This window comes from Lithobates pipiens, unplaced genomic scaffold (assembly GCF_037356315.1).
Source record: "Lithobates pipiens isolate NorthernLeopardFrog02 unplaced genomic scaffold, aLitPip1_a1.2 Scaffold_8, whole genome shotgun sequence".
NCBI classification, from domain to species: Eukaryota; Metazoa; Chordata; class Amphibia; order Anura; family Ranidae; genus Lithobates; species Lithobates pipiens.
Genome location: NW_027507903.1, coordinates 539,206,433 through 539,234,293, shown reverse-complemented (window position 1 = coordinate 539,234,293; position 27,861 = coordinate 539,206,433). Strand labels below are relative to the sequence as shown.

General features: G+C 43.2%; 1 protein-coding gene across 1 annotated transcript; it reads left to right on the top strand.

Annotated features, from left to right (window-relative positions):
- DBNL (drebrin like) lies at positions 1–27,861 on the top strand. The gene is made up of 12 exons (XM_077469690.1): positions 1–54; positions 274–386; positions 472–546; positions 11,863–12,006; positions 12,533–12,610; positions 18,123–18,274; positions 18,399–18,432; positions 21,166–21,259; positions 21,366–21,638; positions 21,727–21,809; positions 24,386–24,467; positions 27,576–27,861. Exons 2-12 carry the CDS (start codon positions 321–323, stop codon positions 27,713–27,715), a joined length of 1,221 nt encoding a protein of 406 aa, XP_077325816.1. The 5' UTR covers positions 1–54; positions 274–320; the 3' UTR covers positions 27,716–27,861.

Below are 27,861 nucleotides of genomic sequence, written 5' to 3'. Positions count from 1 at the left end.
CTTTGTACACATATGAAGGAAACAGCAATGACATCAGACTTGCGGGGACTGGAGGTGTGTGGTTTTTTTATTTTACACTAATCTCCATACTGAATCTCTATGCTGCTGTAGTTGGAGGTCTAACCACGTCCGTGTTTGTATGTATGAGCTGCAGTCAGCTAAGTTTCATTTTGCTTCTTCTACATACATAATGTTTGACCTTTTTTGTCTTCTATGTCCTCCCTTATTCATCATCTGTGTTTTCCCCTTCATGTTCCCTCTAATATTCCACAGATGGTGGTCTGGAAGAACTGGTGGATGAACTGAGCAGTGGAAAGGTCATGTATGCCTTCTGCAGAGTGCAGGACCCCAACTCAGGTCTTCCCAAATATGTCCTCATTAATTGGGTGAGTCAAGGAAAAACATTGCTAATTTGCTCTTTCATTGATTTTCTCCTAGTCCTTATCTTCTGTTTTGCTCTATCTCTTATAGACAGGGGAGGGTGTGAAAGATGCCAGAAAAGGAGTGTGTGCCAATCACGTCAGCACCATTGCAAACTTCTTAAAGGTACAAGATTACCGAATGCCCATATTGCATTGATGAAAATTATCATCTAGATCAGGGGTCTCCAAACTGTGGCCCGATGGCCAGATGTGGTCCCTTGCTAGCCTTTATCTGACCCTTGGGGCACTATTCCTCCCACTGACACCAACAGTAGGGCACTATTTCTTCCAGCAATATCAATCATGGGATACTATTCCTCCTACTAATAGGGGCACAACTCTTCCTCCTATTGACCACCAACCCCGGGGCCATATTTATTGTCGCTGATTCTGTGCCTGGGACATTTTCTGCTAACAATCCAGCCCTCCTCCTAAAGTCTGAAGGACAATAAACTGGCCCTTTGTTTTAAAATTTGGAAGACCCCCGATCTAGATAATAATAAAACTGTATTTAGCTGAAAATGTATGTAGTATTCCACATTTGTCTGCATCCATGCTGCTGATCTCCTTATTTGATCCACATTGTCTTCTTCATCCTATTCGTTTTTTTTTTTTTTTTTTTGCTCTGCTGGAACACAATCTCAAGTCAGGGCCCTCATGTTTGCTATTCAGTTACAAATGGAGATACGGTATAAAATATGAAGCAAATACTTCTGTAACTTTCAGGCATTTTATTCTGCTATATACAGGTAAATTAGTTACTGAAAAGTAACACCTTACTACAGTAAACGGTTATAGGGTGCTGCTGAATGGATCTGAAATGACGGCTTCCATAAATGCTTTAAAAATATGCATATGGTTTTTAATCAACGTATACAAAATAACAAAGTATAAAAAAAATGGGTTTGCTTTACTGCTTACTACTTCTGTGTGATCACTGGCTTCAGTAAGATTTAAGGTGTCTCTAAAGCCAAAACCTTTCTTAGTGCAGCCTTGTCCATCAGTGCAGCCTTGTCCATCAGTGCAGCCTTGTCCATCAGTGCAGCCTTGTCCATCAGTGCAGCCTTGTCCATCAGTGCAGCCTTGTCCATCAGTGCAGCCTTGTCCATCAGTGCAGCCTTGTCCATCAGTGCAGCCTTGTCCATCAGTGCAGCCTTGTCCATCAGTGCAGCCTTGTCCATCAGTGCAGCCTTGTCCATCAGTGCAGCCTTGTCCATCAGTGCAACCTTGTCCATCAGTGCAGCCTTGTCCAGTCTCTTTTTCAGGATTGCCCCGATTTAAATTTGGCGCCGATCCCCCTGCTGACTGACTGGAGCAGAGCGAGCGGAGCCGAGATACACAAAGCCGAAGTATACTCAGCTTTACTCGGCTCCTCTCGCAGTCCCACCCACCTTCACTGATTGAGAGAGGAGTGAGCGCCGCTGACATGCAGAAAGCCGAGTACTTCGGCTAGACTCGGCTCTGCTCACAGTCCGAGGCGGGACTGTGAGTATACTTCGGCTTTGTGAATCTCTGCTCCGCTCGCTCCTTTCCCCACAATCAGTGGGAGATCGGCAAGGATCGGCGTATAACATGCACCCGCGATTTTCCCCTGATTTTAAGGGGAAAGAAGTGCGTGTTATACGCCGATAAATACGGTATATTGTGAACAGGCCAGGTCTCAACAATAAAAGAGCTGAGGTTCAAGGGAATGAGGGCAGGGATAAATTGTCATCCTCTATTGCTGGATTACAGCAATAGCAGGTATCCTTTCCTTGTGTATGCTGAGGATGAGAAAATGTTCCTTGCTCTCTCCTGGAAGGTCCTGACAACTGACTTCAGCCTAGTATGCTGGGGTGGAGTCCTGGAGAGTAGGGTTGCACCGATACCATTTTTATTTTTTTTAATCGGCAAGTATGAGTACCGGTAATTTCGGTCAAGTACTCGCCAATGCCGAGTACCGATACTTTGCGATTTGACCACAGCTGCTGGAGGAGAAGTTCCAGGACCCCTGTGGGTATAGGGCAGAAGTGATGTCAGCTTGGGGGCAGACCGCCTATACATGTCCTCCAGCCCTGTGAGCACTTCCAGCCGCCATGGTTTTCAATCATCAGCGGGATGGGGACACACACACGTACACGTACACACACACACACACACGTACACGTACACACACACACGGAAAAGCACATTTGATTCTTTGCAGTGTGATTTGCGTACATTCATTTTGTAAAAATGCAAATCGCACCACAAGGTGTCTATTTCGGGTATCGGAGCATTTTCATGACTACAAGTATTTGTGAAAATACTCCGTATCGACACCAGTATCTGTGCATCCCTACAGGAGAGGAAGTTGCCTATCAACATACTGGAATTGAGGGCGATTCAGCTTTATTCTACTGCATTGGTTGGTGCAACTGACTAATATGCCTCCCTGTAAGGGTTCATTCAGGCAATGCCATGGCCATGGCACGAGTAAACACCAGGAAGACAACAGAAGTCTGGCTGCGCAGGAGGAGACGGATCTCATTCTGTGTTGGGTTAAAGTTCATGTTTCTGCCTTGTCCACTGTCCACATTCCCAGTACGGAAAACTGTCAGGCGGATTTTGGCTTTTCATAGTGAAAAGCTGACTCTGCAGGAGCTCTGTTGGATATGGGAAAACCCCAAATGTCAATCTTCTGGCATCTAGGTTCAGCGCAAAACTAGATGGATTCTTATCCAGGACTAGGGACCCTCAAGCATTCACAATGAATGCTCTGGTAACACTGTGGGACCTGTTCTGCATAATGAATGCCTTTCTACAGCTTCTATCTTGTCTGTTTCACAGTATTTGGGTGGAAGGTATTTCAGCAATTCCAATTACCCTAGTCCGACCCAGGAGACTGTGTGTTTTTGTTGTTCTAAAATTATTGGTGGGCAAACCATGGACCCTGCTAGTTGAACACAACTTCCTGTTGCAAGGCGCAGTCTTCCATCCTTCTTTATGGTTGGCATGTTTATTGCAGCCAGGGTCTTGAGCAACAGGGGTGTATCCCATTCCGTTATCCCCTACCCTTCTTGAGGCTAGGAAGATGGCTTTGTAGAAGATTTATCAGACTTATTTTATTTTTTTGGTAAAAATAGCAAACATATTATACTTGCCTGCCCTGTGCAGTGGATTTGTACAGAGTGGCCTCAATCCCCCTCTTTGCGGGTGCCTCTTCGGCTCTTCTGGCCCCTTCCTTCTGTTGAGTGCCCCAATAACAAGCAGCTTGCTATGGGGTAACTGGAGCTGAGCCACAGCTCCCTGTGTCCATTCAGACACTGAGCTGTGGCCTGGCCCAACCCCTCCCTCTCTCCTCATTGGCTGACTGACTTTGATCGACAGCAGTGGGAGCCAATGGTGCCATGCTGCTGTCTCAGTCAATGAGGGGGGTCACAGGCAGCCGAGACATTCCTACAACATCACTGGATCTAGATGGGGATCAGGTAAGTATTAGAGGGGCTTCTGCACACAGAAGGCTTTTTCTCTTAATGCTTACAATGCCTTGACAATCACTTCAAGTATGATGTGGGCTGCATTCTGGCGTCTTTTTAATTGGGAGTAAACCAGGGTCTGGTTTTCAGCACACTCAAGGGTCAGATTTTGACCTTGGCAGTTCACTTCCATGGCTTTGAATTCCTCGGCGTGTCTTTGTACAAGGGGTCAGGCATACTATACAACAGTCGGGACTCCGTTGACTCTTTGGGACCTCAACTTGGTACTTTCTGGATATCAGACCGGTCCATTTGTACCCATCTGGGACAATACCCTAGTCCTTCTAAAATCACATAATTTTTCTGGCTGCTATTACCTCAGCTTGTAGAGTTTTAGAATTGGCTGTTCTTGCCTATAATGAACCATTCCTGGAAATCCATTGTGACACAAGGTGGTTTCGGCTATCCTTTTTTACATAAGGTGATCTCTTTTTTGTTTTATCTTAAGCACATTATGTTTCTTTTCTAAGTTTCAGACGATGGAGGACATGGCTATTCATATCTTAGTGGTTCATGCAGTCAAGATTTACCTGAAGTTGACTGCTGCAATTTAAGCGGTTTCCCTCTTTGTGTTTTCTAAAGGTCCAAGAAAGGGTCTCGCGGATTCCAAATCTACCATCTTCTCATTAAATCCGTCCGCTTATTTCTCATGATTATGGTCTGAAAGGCAAAATTCTGCTGTTCTTGGTGACTGCTCGTTCAGTCAGGAGCTATTCAATGTCAGGCTTTGATAGCTCAAGTTTGTAATGCTCTTGCCTGCTCTTTGGTTCTCGTTTTACCAGGTGGAAGTTCGGGCCTTTGAAAGGAAAATTGGTGTTTTTGGCTTACCTGTAAAATACTTTTCTTGGTGTACATCACAGGACACAGGGATTCTGCCCCTCTTCCTTAGTTGTTTCATGGCTTGCTGCAAAACTGAGGTAATACCTAGTTAGGAGGGGGTAATGTCTGGATTAGGGCTTCCTGTCTGTGCCAGTGTCCAATCCCCTGAATGTGGCAGCGTAACCCTATTGTAATGGATATGCAGATATTGTGTCCTGTGATATACTCCAAGAAAAGGATTTACAGGGAAATAAAAAAAAAAAAATGTTGTTCCTTAATAAGGATAAGGTCATTCTGCATTCTATAATCCTTTTTTGCCCAAGAGTTATTAACTTTTTTTTATTGTTTAAGTGAGAGAACTTTGCCCCAAGCCAGTCTATACTAAGGAAGTTACTTCAGTTGCATATGAGTGGCAATTCCTAATTTGGCAAGTCAGATTCCTTGTTTGTGGCTTCAAGGTTCCACAAAGGGACCTTGCAGCATTGCCTGCTACCAGTTCAGGCTGGATTTGGCAAACTTTTGTACAAGCATATGCTATCAAGCATGGTGAGCCATCATTCTAGATTGCAGGGCATCCTCCTAGAGCATTAAGTGCATCCTGGGATTTGCATCCTTCATTATGGAGGGAGATATATAAAGGATTGGCTATGTTGCTTACAGCCACCTGATGGCTGTATTCTGCATGTAAATGTGTGATCTAGACAGGAACAGCTAATTTAGACACACATAAGGATTGTATAAGAGCTGGTGCAGTGCAGGACATCGGAAATAAATCATTCCAATAAATGTCAGACCATTCAACCCAGTAAAATCACTTCTGGATTGTCATCCTTGAGGAATTGATTAGCCATCATTTTGTCTGTGTATGTGTGTCTGATTTCTGCATATTGTCAGCCACGTACATTATTTTAACCAGTTTAGCTCTCACACCTGTATACCATTAAGGACCGGAAACATTTTTATATTTCTGCTCTGGGCCTATTTATTCGGCTATATTTTTGTCATTCCTTAAAGTATAACTGAAGGCAAATCTTATTTTTATTTTTTTTTTAAGTTTTGGTTAGAGTGGAGAAGGATTAGAATGCTTGTCTGTTTTTATTGCTAGTGTGAATCTCCTTAACGGGGGGAACCAATATCGATTTTCCTGTTTACCATTGTTATTGAAAGTAAAAGAAAATCACAAATTTTGGGTTGTCTCCAGAAAATTAAGAGGGGAAATCTTCCAATGGGGACACTAGATCTGGTGACCTGGGGGTCCCCAAGAAATTCCCTTAACTGTTTGGCTATGGGACAGGAAGTGAAGGAAAATTTCCGCAATTGGACAAAGATGGCGAAAAAAAATCTGTTCGGAGTTTAAACCCTCCCTTGCTCTATCCCAAATGGGGAAAAAAAAAAAAAGTGTGGTCTATAATTTTTACTTTAAGTAAAAAAAAAAAAAAAAATACATGTACAGTTTATTTTTAGGACATAAGGCGGCTTTCTTTTGGTGATATTGACTTTTATAAAACAAAGTTAAAAGAAGCTAAAAAACGCACTTTTTGATCTACTTTGATTGTTAGTTTAAAGCTATATTAAAGTCTTGGTTTTCAGTTTAAAAAAAACAAACAAACCTGTTATACATACCCTGCTCTGTGCAATAGTTTTGCACAGAGCAGCCTGGATCCTCCTCTTCTGGGATCCTAAGGCGGTGCTCCTGGCCCCTCCCTCCTGCTGGGTGTCCCCACAGCAGGCAGCTTGCTATGGGGGTACCCAAGCTGAGCCGCTGCTGTGTCCATTCTCACACGTTCCATATACTGATTGGCTCACTGGCTATGGTTAGCTTTTGCCATTAGCTCCCGCTGCTGTTAATCAGGAGTTTGAGTCGCTGAAGAGGCAAGGCTCTCCTGTGCGCCGCTGGATCAAAAGGGGCTCAGGTAAGTATTGGGGTGGGTGTTTGAGGGGCTGCCGCACACAGAAGGTGTGTGTGTGTGTGTGTGTGTGTGTGTGTGTGTGTGTGTGTGTGTGTGTGTGTGTGTTGTTTTATTTTATTTATTTTTTCTTCTCCTTCATGCGTAGAATACACGAAAATAAACAAGGAAGGTGCACCATTACCGAAAAAACATTTATTAGATGATGGGTAATAACAAAATGGCAACTGTCAATGAGCCTTAGAACCACACAATACTGAGCAGTGTGGACACACACAAACCTTTCTCATCAAGGGATATAAAGCTGACGTGTTGCCTTTACAACCACTTTAATTTGTTGAAAAGGTACATCCAAGAGTCACTGAAAATCCAATACTTATTGATAGAGTAGTAAAGGGAAGGCAACAATCAGTCAAAAAGCCCACTTGCTCTGGTTAGACGGCTTGCGTGTAACCAGGCCTACCCTCCTGTGGGCACCCAGGAATGTCACTCTGAGCCCAAACCAAAAGTGCCAGACCAAATTCATAAAGGAGTCCAAAAGCGTTTTTTAATGATTCAAGTGATATCGTAAAAATGTGTTAAGGGGCAAAACATGGATCCCCTTCATTAGGATTCAGTAATGTTTGCAAATGTTTTGGATGCCGGAGGAATTGCTTGCAATGGAATCAGATGGGGAAGAATTCTGCCAGTGAAATGGCTACAACAAGCCTACTTTGAACACCCTTGTGAATGGACCCTAAAGTATTTGTTGTATATCTGTACAGGCTCTTCAGTGCTGTGACGCAGTGAGCTGTCCGTAAAATGTTACCAATGTTAATGTTCCCCCTTATCAAAGATGTAATAAAACAAAACGCATACTGCTGGAAACTGTCCAGACACACGTGTAAAGGTCCTAAAATTGTAATTGCTGTCCTGCTTCACATTATGAATTCTGCAGGAAAAGATGTGCTGTTTTTTTCAACAACTTTAACCTTTTAATCGGTTAGGTAATTTGTACATCATTGAATATTTGAGTGTGCTGATCCTAACGCCGTGGTCTCTATATGTGGACAGCCATTGAAGGGACCATCTCCAACTTCCCTGCATTGGTGCTGTTCACTAAATTCTACAGGCACTGCTACTGCTGTGTACAGATGCCATTGCAATTTTGCCGAGCACATGCAAAGCATCTCATGTTCTTTTTGTGATCCCATGAATTACATTGCAAAACTGACAAGAGCAGGCTACTGTATTAGAAGACTGCCTATAAGGCAGAGGATTTAGACTTGTCCAAATGACCTTATGCCACAGACTGAGTAGTGAAAGCGGCTGGGTACTCTGAGGCACCTAGTGGTTATGGAGTGTTCTTCCAGTAATGATAGAGAATTTATGAAGCTAAATTGTTCTTTTTCTTGACTGAATGTTTGTTATATTGGAGTAGTTATAGTTTCTATTGAGAATCTTCTTTTTTTTTTTTTTTGTTTAATTCTCTGCCTGTGCTGTAGTCATTCTTCAGGGTGTCTCGTAAAAATGTAGACCATTTTTATTTTCCGCATTTCATCTTTTCATTTCTCTGGGCTCAGCCCTTCTCTGCCCCTTCTCTGCCTCCCCTTTGATTGTCCTCAGATTCATATTTCCTTCCACACAAGCTGTGGAAGTTCTAGGAAGTGGGGACTTTAATCTTCCTCCTCAATCACAGCTCCTCCTTGTTGAGTCATTTGAGAAACAACTTCACATGCTTTATTTGACCTGTAAAATGCTTTCTGAATTTTTCATTTTCATGGATACTTTTATGTCTTTTAAAGCAGATAGTTCAGGAACTGACCACCTTCTAAACCTAGTGCAGAATCGGACCTGCCATGTTCCTAACAGAAGACAAGTAATCCACAACACAGCTCTTTAGAACATTTACAATTATAAGTATATAGACCAAGGTGGTCTCCAAACTTTCCAAACCACTGGCCAGTTTACTGTCCTTCAGGGGGACCAGGACTGTGGTTGGTGGGAGTAGCAAATTCCGTGCTATCAATAAGAGTAAGCAATACCCTATTATTGGTTAAAATGAGAGGAATAGTGCCCCATTGTTATCAGTGGGAGGAATAGTGTCCCATTATTGGTATCGGTTGGAGGAATGGTGCCCCATTGTTGGTGTCATTGAGAGGGAGGCCTGGCTAAGGGCAAGCAAAGGGCCACATGCAGCCACAGTTTGGAGAACACTGATATAGAGTGAAAGAAACCTTATGGTCACTGCATGAAGAAGCTATTGCCTTTTGGGAATGGATATTCAAAGGAGCATCCTTAGGCCTCTTTCACACGGGGCGGATCAGTAATGATCCTCCCCTTGATGATCCGCTCGCTCAGCGGGGATCGCTCCGTTGTCCCCGCTGAGCCGGCGGCGGACAGGGCGGGCTCCGCACACTGTGCAGGGACCGCCCTGTCAGCTCTCCGCTCTCCTCTATGGGGATCGGATGAGCACGGACCGTCTGTCCGTGTTCATCCGATCCGCTCTGCAGACGGATAGAAAAATAGGATTTTCCTCCGTCTGCAGAATCGGACAGTAGCGGAGGCGGACGATATCAGGTGTCTGCAGATGCTCATCCGCAGACACCCGCTATACCATAGGGATGAATGTATGCCCGTATTTCATCCGCAAACGGATGGATGAAATACGGACATACCATCCGCATGTGTGAAAGGGGCCTTAAGTGCTGTTTGTGAATTTTCACCTACTTTCATTTGTTTAATTTCCTTCTTTACATTGTTACATTCTTTTGAACCTTCACGATGGTCCCAGTTCTGCTGGCTACTATGGGTGATCTGTACATCGGATCCCCTGTTTGTACCATTATGGCCGCTGAAGAGGACGCACAGTTTCTGACCATTGTGGTTTGCGGACTGCCTTAGAGGAAACGACAGGGCATGTATGGTCTAAGGAGCAACCTTGGTATTCCAGCCAGTACTGCCATTAATCCCCAGTTCACATCACAGCTGATTGATGGCAATGGCACCATCCCAATCAGTGTGACGGCAACTTTGTGGGCCTGTACCGATTTTTTTTTTTTTTTTATTTATTTATTTTTATTTTTTTTATTTTTTTATTTTTTTTTTCTTCAAAAGTAGTTCCTGCACAGTACTACTTCTGGCAACTTCAATAGACCTCTGCGCATGAACCCGCACAGATGTCTTTCAAGTCCTCTCTGATGTTGGACTGAAATGTGGCTTTGAAATTGTGTGAGTTCAGACAAAGTTGCACGATTTCAATGCCGTGTTCAGTGTGAATGAGGGCTTAAAGTCTAGTGTAAACTCTGTATTTGCATTACCCCCCAAATATCTCCATGACAGATCTATTTTAGTTGTTTGTCTTATCACAAAGTATTTGACTTTTTAATGACTTTGTGCAGTGGAGGGATATCACCCGGTTAAAATCGCCATGTGATGAAAGAAGCCAGTATGTCATCCAGCTTGCCCGTAAATCTTCCAAAATTGGTGGAGGTGCCATATACTTTTCCCTCAAAATGTCAGTATTGGAAAAAAACTGTACATATAGATTCATGTATTAAATTTAAACTTCTAAAATTCTGAGAAATTGGGTACATATAAGAATAATATTGTATGAGCGCATGAAGAGCAGTCATGACAATTTATAAAATCAAACTTGGACACATTTTAAAGTCCATTATAAACTCTAATGTAGCTGCTACAAGCCCCAGTTTGACCCTACAACTCCTATTAAAATGAAACTAAACTCATATATTTTTTATATCGATTGTTCTGAAATCTCAAGTATACCCCAACTGTGTTTGTTTTTTTGTTTTTTCCTCATTGATTTAAAATCTTTGTTGTAACGCTCCTTATCCTTACTAACTATATAGATAGATAGATATCGGCGATAAAACAAAGGGAGAGAGATGGGTGGTACAGTCTAGTTACATAGTAGGTAAGGTTGAATAAAGACTAGGACCCCCAGATCTTTCTCCATCCTTGATTCCCCCAGCGTTCCCCCCCCCCCCCCCCCCCCCCCCCAGTGAGTAATGTGCATTTCTTTACATTTCTCCACATTAAACCTTATTTGCCATGTAGTTGCCCCCTCCGTTATTTTGTTCAGGTCTTTGTGTAAATTTTCTATATCCAGATGTGGTTATTGCCCTGGTTAACTTTTGTGTTGTCTGCAAAACCTGAGATTGAGCCATTTATCCCATCCTCCTATATCATTTGTGAATAAATTGAATAGAATTGGTCCCAAGGCAGAACCTTGGGGTACCCCACTTGCCACTCAAGGCCAATCTGAATACATGTTATTTATCACCACCCTTTGGATGCACCCATGTAACCAATTTTTTTACCCCAGAACAAACCTTATTGTCCATGCCTGCAGACCTTGGCTTGTAAATTTAATCATTTATGGGGAACTGTATCAAATGCTTTTTCAGACTTCTGTTTAAAGGTGAAGTCCAGCCTGAGCTTTTTAGGCTGGACTTCTCCTCTGGGTCACAGGAGTGCAATTTGTTTTGCACTCCTGTGACCCGTTTTCAGTGGAGAGTGGTCTGAAGTCCGCTCTTCGCTGATGTCGCTGCCATCAGTCGAGGCAGCGCGTCATCCCGACTTGCCAAGTCTGGATCCGCCAGCTGCCTTGATTGATGCCAGTCTCAGCAAGCTGCTGAGAGGGCATCTCCCCGCCCCTCCACAACTCATCGCTCCAATGAGTGCAGAAGAGCAGAGCAGGAACGATGCTGACAGTCAACATCTCTCTGTTGGGGAGGAGTGAGAACTGAGCCATCGGTGATGTTCAATGGCTCGGTTCTCAGCGCAGAGACGGCGGGTCTGATGCTCCATCCACCTAGGTAAGTATGATTAGCCAAAAAAAAGAAAACCCATACTTCTTTTAAACATATTGCTTTTATTTTACGTCACTTTAGGCCTGTCTTTCAGTCATGTTTTCCAGCCAGGTTCAGCTAGATAGGGTCGCGTAGAATTTTCACAATTGCACTTGCTGTGTGTGTGTGTTTTTTTTTTTTTTAATTAGGGAAAAAGTTTGAGTTATCAACAAACCAAACAAATAACCACAAAGCTCCAGAGTCCATACAGAGTATTGTCTAATGTCAGAGAATGACATAGAAAGTTCACAACAGCAACATACATGTATTCCAATAATCAGTCGCTTCACACATGGTACATTGCAGGGACGCTGTCTTTTTGTTTTTGTTTTTTTAAATCTCTACATTTTTCTTTTTTCCTAAGGGAGCCCATGTCACAATCAATGCCCGTGCTGATGAGGATGTAGAACCAGAAGCTATTATGGAGAAGGTGGCCAAAGCATCTGGAGCCAACTATAACTTCCATAAAGAGAGTAGCAGAGGCAGTGATGCTCCTCAGGGCCCCGTGGTAAGTTTTGCTATTGAAAAGGACATTTGGTAGACACAGGGTTGTGAGTGAAGAAGCACAAAAGCTTGATTCTGGGGTGTCAGCGCAGGTAGGTATTGGTAAATTGTAAATGTTAGGCTGACATGTACCTATAGCTAGAACCTTTTTTATTTATTTTTTGCTTGAAATGTTTAGGATGTCTGTCAGGTTTTCATTACTGTGCCCCTGCTAGAATGCATCACCCTTCTATTTTTCTCAAAGTATTTTTGTTTAAAAAATGTTGGCAACATATTCTACTACTTGTAGATACTGTGTCTTGGTCAAGGCAAAAACATCTGTAGTGTCACGGTTTGGATATATGAGGCTTTTGGAAGTGCCAAATTCTCCAAATAGTGTCTCGGTCTTATGAATCTTTTGGCTTGTTTCATACCAAGTACCAGAACTGCCTCTTTATGGACACTTTCCAAGCTACTATTGACCCAGATAATTCTAGGAAAAACAAAGTGGTGCATGTTGAGCTAAATCTGTTTTTGTTTCTTTTTCACAGGGCTCGGTTTACCAGAAAACAAATGCAATGTCTGAAATTAAACGTGGTGGAAAAGAGAACTTTTGGGCAAGGGCAGAGGTGAGCTTAGTCTCCTAATGGCAAATGAATATGTCATTGTGACATTCCAGTGTATTGAGCGCAGAGCTGGGCAACCATCCATGGTCAGATTGTTATAGTGAAATATGGGCAGTGAGCGTGCTCCATCCATGGTGAAGATGACTGAAAAGGAACAATTCCTAGTTGTCTGACCCTGCTGATAAACCCCTTTTTTATATTCTTCAAGTGTTTTTTTTATGGATCAATCACAATGTTCAAATTGGTCTCATCACATGTAGATATCAGGCTGTGTTATGGCTAGGCTAAAGGCAATATACAGCCTTTTCAATCAAATATTTTAAGGCAAACCGTACAATCATTGTGCCCTTTCACACAAGCATTCTGATCAGGCCCACGTGTCAGTTTTTCAGGTGGACCTGATTGTAAGCTACATGCATGTGTGGCTGTTGTAAGCGGACTTGTGTCCATTTATACTCCTCTACCTCCAAGTCCTTCCAGGTTGCGTGGGCTGACCAGTGTCCACCAGGCACAAGCTGATTGGGTGGGGATGTACAAAAAACTGACATCCAGTCATTTCAACCAAGATTCATCTGGGGATCCGCTAATGGATCCACTGCTGATCGGATCAGAAATACGTTCCGTGTGAAAGGAGCCTAACTCGAAATTTCTGCTCACTGAAGTACGCTAAAACTAACAGTAGTCCGTTAAGGATCAGGCAGAATAATAAAACTATTCCCGTGGTTTGCCGTACTAAAGATTCAGCTGATTACTACATTGATGCAGTTTGAGAATGAGATCCACAATGTGGATGTGGCACTCACCGGCCACTTTTAGACACACTTTTTTTTTTTATTTGAAATGTGTTTATTTTAGTTTTAGAGCAAGAAAAATATTAAAGAAACAGGCTCGCCTTATAGGCACATAAGGCACTTATGGATATACCAAGACAAGTATTTATTAATGGACAAAAAGCAGGTAGTCCATGTAGAGAACAAAGAAAACCCCAACAACATTCAAGCCCACCCCCCCCCCCCCCCCCCCCCCCAGAAATCCTCAGACATCCAGCCATGGTTGCCATTTTTTGGTGAATTTCTTAGGTGCATGCCCTACTTTTATATATTAATTTAAATTTGGGGAGAACCCCATGAACACTACAAAAGAGGGCCCACATCCTTCCAATGCAATAAAATGATTTTACGTGCATAAAATAACGAGTATACATAACAAATTCCTAGCATGTGTATGAGGAACATTAATCATTAAGCACTCCTAAGAGTCCAACCTCCAGGGTATGAGGTATTGGCAAATGAAGCTTGTGGTCAAAAAAGGCAAATGGATCCTTCCAATAGGTCGAGAGTCCAGGACAGCTCCAAAACATTTGAAAAAATTTGGCAGCAATTAAATCACATCTAGAACATGCAATATCCTGACCCAGTCCCATGCGAACCAGCCTGGCGTGTAGTGTAAGTGATGTATGAATGTAAAATGGATCAATATGTCAGCAGTGCTGATTATATCCTGAAAGCATATCTTGGTTGCCTCTTCCCAGTCCTCTTCAGAAAGCTCAAGCATTGATGGCAGCCATTTAGAGTTCTGGGAAGGATCAGCCCCCACCAACTGGAGGAGACCATAAAAGGTCGTCACCAACTTGGAGATCTCCGGAAATGATAGAAGATCCTCCTATAGAAAATTCCATGAGCTCAATGGTCAAAGACCCAAACTGCCTGAATGGCATGTCGTAGTAAAAGATTTTTAAAGAACTTATTTTCAAGGCCATATTTATGTCTAAATGTGTCAAAGGGTACCAAGGTATTGTCCTCCACTATATGAGAGAAATTAATAACTCCAACTCGACTCCGCCATGGCGCGTCCGGGTGACCAAAGAGCTCAGGAAGATTAGGATTTTTCCACAAGGGGCTCTGTGGCAACATACCCAGAGAGGCTTGTGTCAGAATTCCCCCCTCCCACCAAGCCACAACACTATTATCAACAGGAGAAAATCTGGAGCCACCAGATCTCCTTGACCTATGTAGCTCATTCCTGAGAAGAGGTGGAGGGGCCTGTGGAGGGAGTCTGGGGGTCAGAGTGTAACCAAGCCTGGATGTAGGTGAGTTGGGAAGCAATAAAATTCCTGAGGTTTGGACATACCAGGCCTCCCGCAGCCTTATCCGCCTGTAATGAGGACTTGGCTATACGAGGCTGGAAGCCATTCCAGAAAAAGGAAGAAAGGGTGTAGTCCATTAAAAAAAAAAAACATTTTTTGGGAGAAAAACCATGGCAGCGTGAAAACAATATAAAGATTTTGGTAGAAAAATCATATTAAGGATATTCATGCAACCAATTAAATTGAGGGGCAATGACATCCAGGTATGAAGTCTGCCCATCATATGTTTGACTATAGGAGTGATATTGAGTTCTTCATATTTAGAGAGCTCGCCATGTACTTGGATGTCTAGGTATTTAAATGATAATTGCAGACGTGACCTCCCTCAGTGGGAATAGGAGGGCCTATGGGAAATGCCAGAAATTTTTCTCAACCCACCTGAAGCCCTGAAACTGCTCCAAACTCCTCCACCACATGCAACAGCTTAGTAAATGAGCTCTCTCTACCGTTCAGGTATATAAGAGCATTGTCTGCATAGAAAGATCTTTTGCTCAATTGGACCAGAGCGGATGCCCCCATCTCTGACATCTGCCACATCACCAGGGCCAAAGGCTCAATGGCCAGCGTGAACAGAAGTGGAGAGAGAGGGCACCCCGCCTGGTACCCCTCTGCAAGGAAAATGACACAGAAATATCTTTGTTGGTGCGGACTCTGGCCCACGGGTCAGCATATAATAGCTGAACCCACTGGACAAAGTGCAAACCAAAACCCATCCGTGCCATAGTTTCCCACAAGGACCAACTAAAGGCTTTTAACTCGTCTAAAGAGAGAACCAACCCACCACGTTTCACGTGATGCACTATGGACATGTAAAAATGGCCTACGAATGTTATCAAAGGTGCTCCTGCCAGGCATAAAACCGGATTGGTCCGGTGGTATGAGAGATAGAATAACCATCTGAAGTCTGAGGGCGAGAATCTTTGCTAGTATTTTTGCATAATTGTTTAGGAGAGATATGGGACGATAGGACCCACATTGTAGCCTATCCTTGCCAGGTTTGGGTATGACGACAATGAAGCGCTTCATTCATAGAGTCAGGAAGTTTTCCCTGCTTAAGGCTGGGTTCACACTGAAGCGATGTGGGAATGCCGCGAATCCGCGGCGGGTTCCCGCATCGCATGCCTCCCGCCGGCAGTTCACACTGCCCTATGCGAACTGCTGGGAGTGTCAGTGAAACGTTAATGACACCCCCAGATCAGTTCGCATATCGCAGTGCGATCTGCAAACTCGGACAGGAATCGGATCGCATGGTGTGAACACCCATGCGATCCGATTCTGCTGCGGACCAAAAAAAGGGTCCTGTGCGAGTTTGTGGCGGGTGCGATGCGAATTCAGCCATACTATCTGTATGGCTGAACTCGCATCGCACAGAGATCGGATGTGATTTGCACTGCAGTGCGGTGCGAATCACATCCGGTTCTCCTAGCTGCAGCAGTGTGAACCCAGCCTAAGAGAGTCCTGAAATGTCTTAAGCAGCCTGGGAGTAGGTACACATGCTAGTCTTGGGTTGGACCCCCTTTTGCCTTCAGAACTGCCTAAATTCTTTGTGGCATAGATTTCAACAAGGTGCTGAAAACACCTTCAGAGATTTTTGTTCTATATTAACACGATAGCATCACGTAGTTGCTGCAGATTTGTCTGCTGTACGTCCATGATCCAAATCTCCCATTCCACCACATCTCAAAGGTTTTTTATTGCATTAAGATCTGGTGACTGTGGAGTACAGTGACCTCAATGTCATGTTCAAGAAATCGGTGGTGAGATGATTTGAGCTTTGTGACATGGCGCATTATCCTGCTGGAAGGAGCCATCAGAAGATGGGTACACTGTAGTCCTAAAGGGATGGACATGGTCGGCAACAATACTCAGGTAGGCCGTGATGTTGAAACGATGCTCAATTGGTACTAAGAGGCCCAAAGTGTGCCAAGAAAATGTATTTCCCACACCCTTACACCACCAGCCTGAACCATTGACACAAGGCAGGCTGGATCCATGCTTTCATGTCTACATCAAATTCTGACCCTCCCAGCTGAAATCGAGACTCCTCAGACTTTTCCAATCTTCTTTTGTCCAATTTTGGTAAGCATGTGCCTGTTTTCTATTTAGATGACAGGAGTAGCACCCAGTGTGGTCTTATGCTGCTGTAGCCCATCTGCTTCAAGGTTTGATGTGTTGTGAATTCAGAGATGGTATTCTGCATACCTTGGTTGTGTTGAGTGGTTATTTGAGTTACTATTGCCTTTCTATAATCTCAAACCAGTAGGTATTTTTGTCCACACAACTTCCACTCACTGGATATTTTCTCTTTCTGACCATTCTCTGTAAACCCAAGAGATTGTGGTGCGTGAAAATCCTAGTAGATCAGCAGTTTTTGAAATATTCATACCAGCTCGCCTGGCACTGACAATCGTGCCATGTTCAAAATCATCTTTCTAGTCATTCAAGTTGTCTTCACCATGTCTCGATGCCTAAATGTATTAAGTTGCTGCCATGTGATTGGCTGATTAGCAATTTGTGTTGCCAAGCAATTGAACAGGTGTACCTAAAAATAAAATAAAAATAAAAAAAACCCTGATGGGCTTTAATCTCCACGCTATACAAAACTAAAGGAAAAAGTTCTTCCTTTTTTAGTTGTGCTTTAATGGCCTTGTTATCCTTAATTCTGTTGTTTGATATTCTGTTACCAGATTATCCCATGTTGTAAGAGGAGTGAGTGGTACGACTGGGATGTTGTAATTTTTAATTTGTAAAGAATGCAAATAAGAAGTTAATTTTAAAAAGGTGCATTTTAAGGCAAAAATAAAATTTTTGGGGGTGGGGAAGGAAGGATTATGACCCCTATCTTACCGTTCTCCACAGAACGCTTTCCCATTAGTTCCTGTCATGCCTGCGCACAATGTTCTCCCAACAGAGAAGGGAGTATCCTACAGCAAAAACAACATAAACATTTTTGGCATAACAGGAAGTTGGGAGAAATCTCCCCAATAGACCCCAGATAGTAAAAATCAGACAGGGGTTCTCTTCCTATTCCCCCCCCCCCCCCCCAAAAAAAAAAAAATGCAACAAAAACATTTTGTAGCATGGCCTTATACTGCTGCTGAAATGGTAAACCTACCATTCTAACAAATCAGGTGCTCAACATCCAAGAGCGGTAACAAATTCAGCTCATAGGTTGAGGATCTGCTGCATTATCCATCTGGACATAAGTGCAGCAGATCTCCTCCAATCCAAAATTAAGAAACAAATAACAATGGTCAAGCCAAAACTTTTTTTTTTTTTTTTTTTATGTTCGTTGAGCTACCATTGAAAGCTGAGAAATAAATAAAAAAAAAATTAATCTGCCCTTACAATAAAACTCTCTGTCTACAGAAAGATGAGGAGGAGCGCAGACTAGATGAACAAAAGAAGGCATCCTCCGAGAGGGATCGGCTAGAGAGGGAGCGTAAGGAGAGAGAGCAGAAAGAGGCTGAGGAGAGGGAGAAGCGGTTCAAAGCGAGGGCCGGGGAAATAGACGCTCATAGGTAAGTGAAGCCACAGATGAGATGTCTTCCTGTGACAAGTTGCACATAAATGTACCCATATCTAATCTGGATTCAGAGTGGCATTCTAGACAATGAATGTGTTATCTGCTTTCTTTTCCTACAGGAGGGCACAAGAGGAGTCAGAAAAACCAGATCGGGTGAGTAGAAGGGAATAATGTCTAAGCACACAACTTCACTATATAAATGTAAGACGTTCAGGTTGCTATATTTTTGCGATCACTTATATTGTGCAGGAGGGTTGGTGTTGGGGTAAGACGTAATGAGGAACAAAAAAGAAAAAATATATTAATTTTTTTTTTACACCGATCAGCAACAACTTTGACAATTCACCTTATATTGATTAGAGCCTACTTTTGCCACAAAACAGCACTTTTTAATACCAAAACAGCCAATAAAGGCATGAACATCACTAGACCTCCGAAGGTGTGCTGTGGTATCTGGCACCAAGCCACCAATAGCAGATCCCTTAAGTCCTGCAAGTTGCGAGGTGGACCTCCATAGATATGACTTATTTTTCCACCACATCCCACAGATGCTCAATCAGATTGAGATCTGAAGAATATGGAGGCCAAGTCAACACCTTGAACTTGTCTTTGTGTTCCTCCAATCATTCTTGAACCATTTTGGCATCGTGTTGGCACTTTATACACATACAATATCGTACAGAAATATGTGGTAGAATCAAGGTACAGGTGAGACAGACTTGTAAAAGTCACAATTTCAGGGTAGGGGAAAACGGGGGGCGGGGGAAATGGGAAGGACCTATAAGTTCAAAAGGTGTGAACAGGAAATAGGGCAGCCAGCGGTTTCTCCTTGAAAAACTTTATTGATCATTATATAGAAAAAATAGACCAATTGTAATCACAGTTAATAGACAATTGCTAGTCGACAATGTTGTCATACACACATTCCTAAATGGACAGGATTTGCATGTGTCTACATGTACATAGACTGTCATAAGCCAGACCTAAAAAAAACTATCACTTACACCGGTGACTTGCATTATCAGTTTATAGCCGTTAGATCTGGTTCATCTTAGCTGCTACCCACGCTTTCCATGCATTATATCTGACATTTGCAGGAACATCAGTGTATGCTGTGACATACAGTTCCCTGCCCAGCTGGTCCAATCCATTTGGGGAATTAAAGTGATTGTAAAGGCAGAAAGTTTTTTTTATCTTAATGCATTTGTGTGCAGCAGCCCCCCTCAGCCAGCCTAAAACTTACCTGATGTGCCCCATCTGTAGGTGAGTTGGTACTCTACTTCACTTGGTATAGTGCTAAACCTTACCAGTGAGATCTTGATGCTCTGTTTTAAATCTCAGTTACTAGGAAAAAACGGGGATCAAAAAGGGGTATAAACAAGACTACTTTGCATCCAAACAAGAAACACAACTTTGGTAGTTCTGGTTTGTTTGCTATACACATTGGGGCCATTTCACATTGATCCGTTTTTCTTCCTTTTTTTGTCTTAACAAAAGAATAAGAAAAACATTCAACAGGTGTCAATGAACTCATGTCTGTTGACATCCGCAGCTCCATAGAAGGAAATAGATGGTCTAATCTGGTCCAGCTGTGTGAAAGGGGCCTTGGGTGGGCAAGTAGACCTCTATGGAATATGGCCAAAGAAATAAAAATGGGAATCTAAGGGCCCTGTCACAACTTTGTTTTTGATCAGTTTTTCATTTAAAAAAGTGGCAGGAAAATGCATCCCTTTAAATCAGGGGTCTCCAAACTTTCTAAACAAAGGACCAGTTTGCAGTCCTTCAGACTTTAGGAGGGAGGGACAAACTGTGGCTATTGGAAGTAGAAAAGGTCCCGATGTCTGTGGGAAAAATTGTGCTCCATCGTTTGTATTAGTGGGAGGAATTGAACCCCTTTGTTTGTGTCATTGGGAGGAATTGTGCCCTGTCATTGGGAGGAATTGTGCCCCGCCGTTGGTGTCATTGGGAGGAATTGTGCCCCGCCGTTGGTGTCATTGGGAGGAATTGTGCCCCGCCGTTGGTGTCATTGGGAGGAATTGTGCCCCGCCGTTGGTGTCATTGGGAGGAATTGTGCCCCATTATCGGTATTGGTGGAAGAAATGGTGCCTCAAGGGCTGGAAAAACAATCAAATGGCCGCATCCGGCCTCTGGCCCTGAGCCGCAGTTTGGAGACCAATGCTTTAAATCCTATGGAACCCTTCACACTGGTCCGTTGCGTTTTACAAGTCCTGCTTGCTGCATTTTTGGTGCAGTTAAAAAAATAAATACACACACCATTGAAATGAATGGAATCCTCCGCAAAAACACAACGCACCTGTGGGAAGTGCGTTGTCCAGGGGAAAAATGCCGCGCAAACATGCATTAAAAAATGCAATGCACCACAGCACAAAATGCAAATGCATTTTTGCAACGGAGCAGTGCAAAAGCAGCCTAAACCCTGACAAGCTGATTAGAGCATTACATAGCATTATTAGACATGCCTCTTGCCCTGTAAATGGTATTCTTCTAGATATCTACTAGTAAAAAGGAACAGCATAGTGTAGGGAAACCCTGCAGTTGCTGATCGAGGAAAATTTTCCAACATGTCCCTTCGAAAGAAGTTGATCCAACAATCTATGTCTGAGTAGGGAGAGCCAAACACTGATTGAAATGTGACTGGTCCCTGCTGAAACTTTGTAATTTCAATAAGTATATGACCATCTTAACATTTTGAAAGGATGTAGATCAGTGCAGACACATTAACGAATACTGCAGAAACTGCTGGAAGCCCAATGGCGGTAATGTGCTTGGAATAAAGACACTAGAGAAACGGGAAAACAGAGTTAAAGAGAGACCGCCTTATTTTTTACGAATTTAAGCTTTCAACATAATTCATCTTTTGCCCAGGGTTCTGCTGGCCAGCGAACAGTTAATGCCCGAGAGGTGTTTATGCAGAAGGAACGTGCATTCCCTAACGCTGCCCCAGTGAGTGCACAGCCTGGTGAGTCTCAATGGCTGTACGTTGTGGTGTCTTTCCAAGCTCATTCTTTGTGTTTTCTGTAACATCACACTGCATGTCTTTTCTGTTTAATGCCGTCTGTCTTCAGGAAAGCTGCGCAGTCCCTTCCTCCAGAAGTCGACCAGTCAGCCTGAGTCTCCTCCATCATCCCCTGTAAAACGGGCTCAGGAACCCCCTGCATCACCTGTGTATCGTGATAAGGAACCCCCTGCATCACCTGTGTATCGTGATAAGGAACCCCCTGCATCACCTGTGTATCATAAGGAACCCCCTGCATCACCTGTTTATCACCAGACACCCCCAGAGTCTCCTCCTTCCCCTGTGTCTCATCCTCCTCCAGCACCCACTGTTAAAGTAACAGGTACAGAGAACAGCACTAATGGCACTAGACATAAGGGAGCTTTTAGGCTCTGGAAATGATTATTCTGGTTTTGTTTTATTCATTGCAGAACAAGTCTCTGCTCATCAACAGCAGGAGGAGGATATATACCAGGAGCCACAGGAAGATAATGTTTATGAAACTCCACCCCAGGTAAGTGGGAGGTAGGGCTTGTTCTGTATATTAGTAGTCAACTCATCTCTGGCTTTGGTGTTAGGAACAGTTCCTTGTATCAGTGTGTTGTACAGAACTCTTGCTGAGCAAGATGAGGTTTGTATCCATACTGAGGAGGCAAGAGGCACTGTGAGACTCTGATATGAATATAGCAAGTTTTAATAAGGAAGTGAATACAAAGGAAGTAAAGACATAAATACACAGCAAACAATGGTGACAATGCACAAATGAGCCCAGAAAGAAAAGGGAAGTGAATCCGATAAATATAAAGATAGCGCAAGGCAGCATTCTATGTACAACATTATAAAATGGGAAAATAAGCTAGCTACATAAAGTCACTGATTGCAAGCCACGTGGGGGCTTTTGCTGCTGATCTCCTCTGTTCTAATTACCTGGCTGTCCTGCTAACCGTCCCGTCTTGTTTCAATATTTTGAGTCACTAACTGAACAGTATGCAGATGGGGACATCTGACTCCAAGTTTCCTAACCTTTAAGCTGATTTTCCATGTTTCCCGTGACTTTGTTTGTAATTTGTTTGGACAAAGCTGGTCCAAATGAACTATTCCCTTCACTAAGGCTGCTTTCACACTGGGGCGGGTGTTGACGGTATAACGCCGCTAGTTTTAACAGCGCTTTTCAGTGGGGAGCTTTTAGCCCCTGCTAGCGGCTGAATAAAGGGTTAAATGTGCACGTGTAGCGCCGCTGATGAAGAGCTTTGCATGCACTTTGGCATTTCAATGGGCAGCACTGGTGTATACACCGCTCCTCCACCACCCCAAAGATGCTGCCTGCAGGACTTTTTTGTCAACGTCCTGCCAGCACAGCACCCCAATGTGAAAGCATTCTGGCTTTCACACTGGGACTGCAGGGGAGGCGTTTTACAGGTGCAAATTGTTAGCCCAAAAGTGCCGGAAAAACACCTCAGTGTGAGCTGGGTTCTGGCTTTGAGACAGAGACTTCCCGTATCTTACCTGGCTGAATTGCTCTCAGCCATTCATAGGCAGCTTTGTCTTCTGTGAACGAATACAAAGCTTCTTATGATTAGCCAAGTCGCAGAGAGTGTGACCTCTTCAGCCTGCCCCTCTCACTCAGCCAATCAAAGAAAGCTTTGTATTTGCAAAATACAAACCTGTCTATGAATGGCCGAGTGTGGCTCAGACTGACTGCCTTGTTCCAGGTGTGAGATGAGAAGTGTCTGTCTCACACCCGGAATACAGCACTGTGTACTGTATGTAACTGAAGCTTCATGCAGTTTATACAGCATTTGGAGACACTGCAGCATTATAAGGAGATAGTTAGTTTGGTCCAAACAAATTTATATAAAATCATAGGAACCATGGAACTCAGCTTTGATATTTGTTGTGCACTTTTAACTCACTGGCTTAAATGCCAAATAGGCAGAAAGCATTTCCAGGAGGTCAGCACTTGATCTATGCATATAATATTGGATGCTGGGCAAGACACATAGATGGCTGCATGCATAGGGCACAAAGTCAGGATGTCATGGAGGCTATGAGGATTGATGCCATGAAAAGTGGAGTGTAATCTCTCCTTGGGCAGATGTGGAGGCCCCATGTACAGCTGGAGTCTGGGGTCTAAGGGGGCTCCACAGTAATCAATATGAAAACTTGCACAGGGGCTTTCAGACACCACAGAGTGCCTCCAGTTTAGCACTGTTACTATCAAACATTTTGTCCTCTTTATGTTTATCCACAATAGATTATGCAGAGTCTGACTATCTTTTGGCTTATGAAGTCTTCTCAGAACCCTGGCAGGGAGATCACTGTCATGCTGCCATGCCCTGATTCTAATAAAATTTCCCCAAATTCCCATAAAAAATCCAGCCGTGGGTTACTTATGACTGTGTGCTTGATATAAAGAACCAAAGTTATGGCTACAGGATCTTTCCACTGGGGTCCTGAGACCTTGATGAAAATGCCTAATCTGTTGCATCAGAATGCACCAAAAACTGATTTTTGGTGCACTTAAAATGGAACTTCAGTAATTCATCTTTCCATCTATTAAATCTTCTGCCCTTGTTTTAACTTTAGATAGTAAAATATTTTTTTCTGTCAGTAAATAACCTTATACAGCCCACTTCCTGTTTTTTGTCTGATTAAAAAGCCTAGACTTATGACATTGTGCACAGCTTGCTCTCTCACTCTGGTGAGAGTTTGCCAGGAAGGGAGGGGGGATGAGATATAAGGGCCAATGAGAGCTGCAGGGCTAGAGGTGTGCCTCTGTGTGCATCCAGGAAGTGAACAGGCAGCAGCTCAGCTGCCCACAGTTAAAATGGTGGCAGCCAGACTTGGTGGAGGGAGATTTCTGCAGCATATTTGGCAAGTACAGAATCACATTACGTATAAACTAATATGCAAAGTGGTTGGAGGGCAGCTTCAGAATGGCAACGATGTTTGACTTTATTGCAAATTATGTGAGCAGACTACAGTTCCTCTTTAAGTGTTTAAGCAACACACAGACTAACAAAATGTGGTCAATGTAATTTATGCATAAAATTCAGTTGCAGAGTCATTTTTTTCCTTTTTTCACATCAGGATCAGCAGGAGCCGGTTTATGAAACAGGAGTAGATGAAGACCAGGGACTGTGTGCACGAGCGCTCTACGACTACCAAGCTGGTGGGTGTAAAGATTTGTGGTTACTGCATAAGCAGTGCTGCACATAGCCTAATAGTAGCCTAGTAGTCGGTGCACCTGGCATTTCAGTGGGACCAGTTCATGGTGATATCTTCAAAAACTGCATTTTCTGTTCCATTTCTATAGACCAGGCCAATTCAAAAGAAATTTAAAAAAAGTGTCTAACATCTGTCAAGCTTTTAAAATGTACGAACGCTACGAAATAGCATCTCTTTTCCATATGGCAACTTCACCTATTGGACCGGATCAGATAGATCAGGCCTTTAGGTGGTTCGTCTCATGAACCCAGAAGCACAAGAGGCTGCACAATCCCTTTTACTTTTTTTTTTTTTCTTTCCACAACAGAAAGACCGTAATTGTAAACAATTCCGATGAGATTGTTTGTTTGTTTTACATGTCATCACAGATTTGGATCGAGTGTCATCAACTAGAAAAGTGTAAAAGCTAAATAAAAAAAATAAAAAACTGCAAGTGAAACTGTCGGATAACAACCGTGCTGTCATGCCTACTGGCAAGAAGAATAAAGGTTTTGTTATTTGACAGTTTTGTGAGCGCTGTGTTGCAGCAACCCAGAGAGAATATTTTATGTCAGCACTTGGCTCATGCTGGCGGTAACATGGTTTATGTAGGGTTACAGACAGAACAGTGATCTCAGAACAATATGTTATCCTTTGCAAATAGGTTTGCACTATTATAACCATATGTGAAGACTGCTGAACTCTTTTCTAAAATTTCCAGTTCTACTGACCCTTGTGCTTTAATACTTTAAAGAGACCCTGTGTGTGTGTGTGTATGTATATATGTATGTATGTGTGTGTGTGTGTGTGTGTGTGTATATATATATATATATATATATGTGTGTGTATTCTATCTCTGGGGAAATGTTGGTTCTTGTGGCAGATGCATTTTATACAGTGAATCCACAGCAGACAGGAACTATATTTAGGGGCCTGGTAGCTCACTTTTATTATGATGGTAGAAAGAAAAACAGTCCAACTTAAAGTTTCCCACACAAGGTATCTTCTCCAGTTTCAGCAGAATACAAACATTGAAAAATACTGAGCCACCTGGCTCAAACTCGCTCAGATTCAACTGCATTACCACGCTGCACCTCTTACCAGTTTCTGACTCTGTTGCCCAGCCCTCCTGGATACTTGGTTCCCTGGGCTTTAGTTGTAGCGTCCTACTGCACAACCCACCTCTGCCCTATGGATTGGGGTTCGCCTGACACCCTGACCAGGAACCGACCTGACTTCTGGAATGAGATCTGTTCCTCTTTCATCTCCCATACTGGGAGGGGTCTCCAAACTGAAAGCTCTGAGCTATCCTCATACCTGAGTATGTAACGACCCTGCACACCTGTGTACTCCGCCAGGTTGCAGGCATCTAGAACAATCCGGATACGGGATTGAATGTTACAATTCAGAACTACACAATCTGGAGAGAGCCAAATACGCCGCTTTCTTTGCCAGGAGACATTAGTTTGGAATATCGTATTGCTAACTGCAAATCCCGTGTCACATTTTCCTATATTCTAAGTCACAGAACCTAATACAATACAGCAATTACCTGTTGGTCCTGCCTGTTCCCTGTTTATGAATTAAATTCTGGTGCTGGACAGACTCTACACAGCCGTCCTTCAAATGGATAATTCCCAGTATTGCCGACACTCAGAATCCTCCCTATCTCATTATGTACGCACATGTTCTGTAATTCTGGAGGAAGTCCAGGCTCACCCTTAAAGCTCCTCTTTGCTTCACTTTGGCCTTTAGGAGAGATTCTTAAATCTACCATTGCAGCGGGTTTACAGCCCTGCACTGTATCTGGCGCCAATGGACTAGCCATAGCTTGGAGCATTGGGTAGAGGGGAAGACTGCTGGGGGTCCTTAGACTAGATGGACATTTAAAGTGTTCACCTTTTACAGAACAAGTGAAAAGAACTGCCACTGTACACCCTCCCCAGCTTTACTTACGTGTGTGTGTGTGTGTGTGTGTGTGTGTGTGTGTGTGTGTGTGTGTTTTGAGCAGGCCCATGTAGCAATCCAGGGATTTTAAATTCCCACTGATATCTGTGCAGCACTTCCAGGATGGATCAAAGTGATTGTGATTGGTCAGCACTGGCACAGAGCTTGTCTCTGATCCATCCCGGAAGTGCTGCAGAGAGAAGGGAGAATAATGGGGTTTTCAAATCCTTGGACTGCTACAAGGGCACTGACGTTTTGGCACCCATGAGGGTTGGTACAGCGGAGACCGGGGGGGGAGTGGGGGTACGTTGTTGACCCTTTTTCTGAAAAGGTGACCATAACCATTAAAATGCAGGGGGGAGGCTGATGGGAGCACTGCAAAGGTAGATTTGGTCTAATTCCAGGAGTTTAGCTTTAAGCAATGACATAGTTGAGCTGCTGGTAGTAGAAAGCCTCAGGAATATTTTACTTGGACCAGACTAACTGTCTGTGTTTATCATTGTCCAAACTAAATAGCAGAACTTGGTCTTAATCCAAACGGACCTCAAACTACTGTGTGGTGTTGTGAGAAGCATATCTTAGAACACTATGTAAAATGGAAAAACATTATGTACTTTAATGCATAAGCTATTCTGTTTAGCACATGATCAGATTTTGTATAAGGAGTTTCTGCTTGTTAAAAGCATAAAAAAAATAGTTTGTTTGCTAGTCTTTTCGAGCCTATTTTATCATATAAAGCTAATAAAGGCAGATTCCAGAGGTGAGTCACATTCATAACCACAGCAGAGACGGCGTTTAGAAATACAGCAAAGAAATGCTGCCATAAAGTTCCCAACAAATGCTAGACGTTTGGGGCCTTATGAATAAAAAGTGTGCTGATGAGAACATTTCTTCTTGCTAGTAGCAACCAGTGAGCTTCCAACTATCAATCTAGAGTCTGTTGTTTGAAAACGATGTGTATTCTGATTGGTTGCTATGGGTAATGAGAGAACTTCTTGTTGGCACACTTTTTATACGTACGTGCTTGTATTTAACTTATGGGCAGTTACGACTTTCACAGATCACCTCTTTAACAAAAAAAATATTGGCTAATGGTACTCTTTATCTGTCCCTTTCTTCCATCCAGCGGATGACACAGAGATCTCCTTCGATCCGGATGACCTGATCACACACATCGAGAGGATTGATGATGGATGGTGGCGTGGATATGGTCCTAGTGGGAACTATGGCATGTTTCCTGCCAATTATGTGGAACTGCTGGAGTGAGAGACAATTGGGGAACCCTGCTGGTTGAAAGTGAGACCTTACAATGAGAGAGGCTCCTACTGCACTGATACAATTGTATTACCATGGGCTGTAACCACAAAAAACACCTAATGTACTTAATGAAACGCTCTATGTTTTAACTGTGA

Coding starts and splice junctions, on each gene's coding strand:
- DBNL (XM_077469690.1), top strand. CDS start 321: ATGTATGCCTTCTGCAGAGTGCAGGACCCCAACTCAGGTCTTCCCAAA. Junction 387..471: donor AATATGTCCTCATTAATTGG/GTGAGTCAAGGA, acceptor TATCTCTTATAG/ACAGGGGAGGGTGTGAAAGA. Junction 12,611..18,122: donor ACTTTTGGGCAAGGGCAGAG/GTGAGCTTAGTC, acceptor CTCTGTCTACAG/AAAGATGAGGAGGAGCGCAG.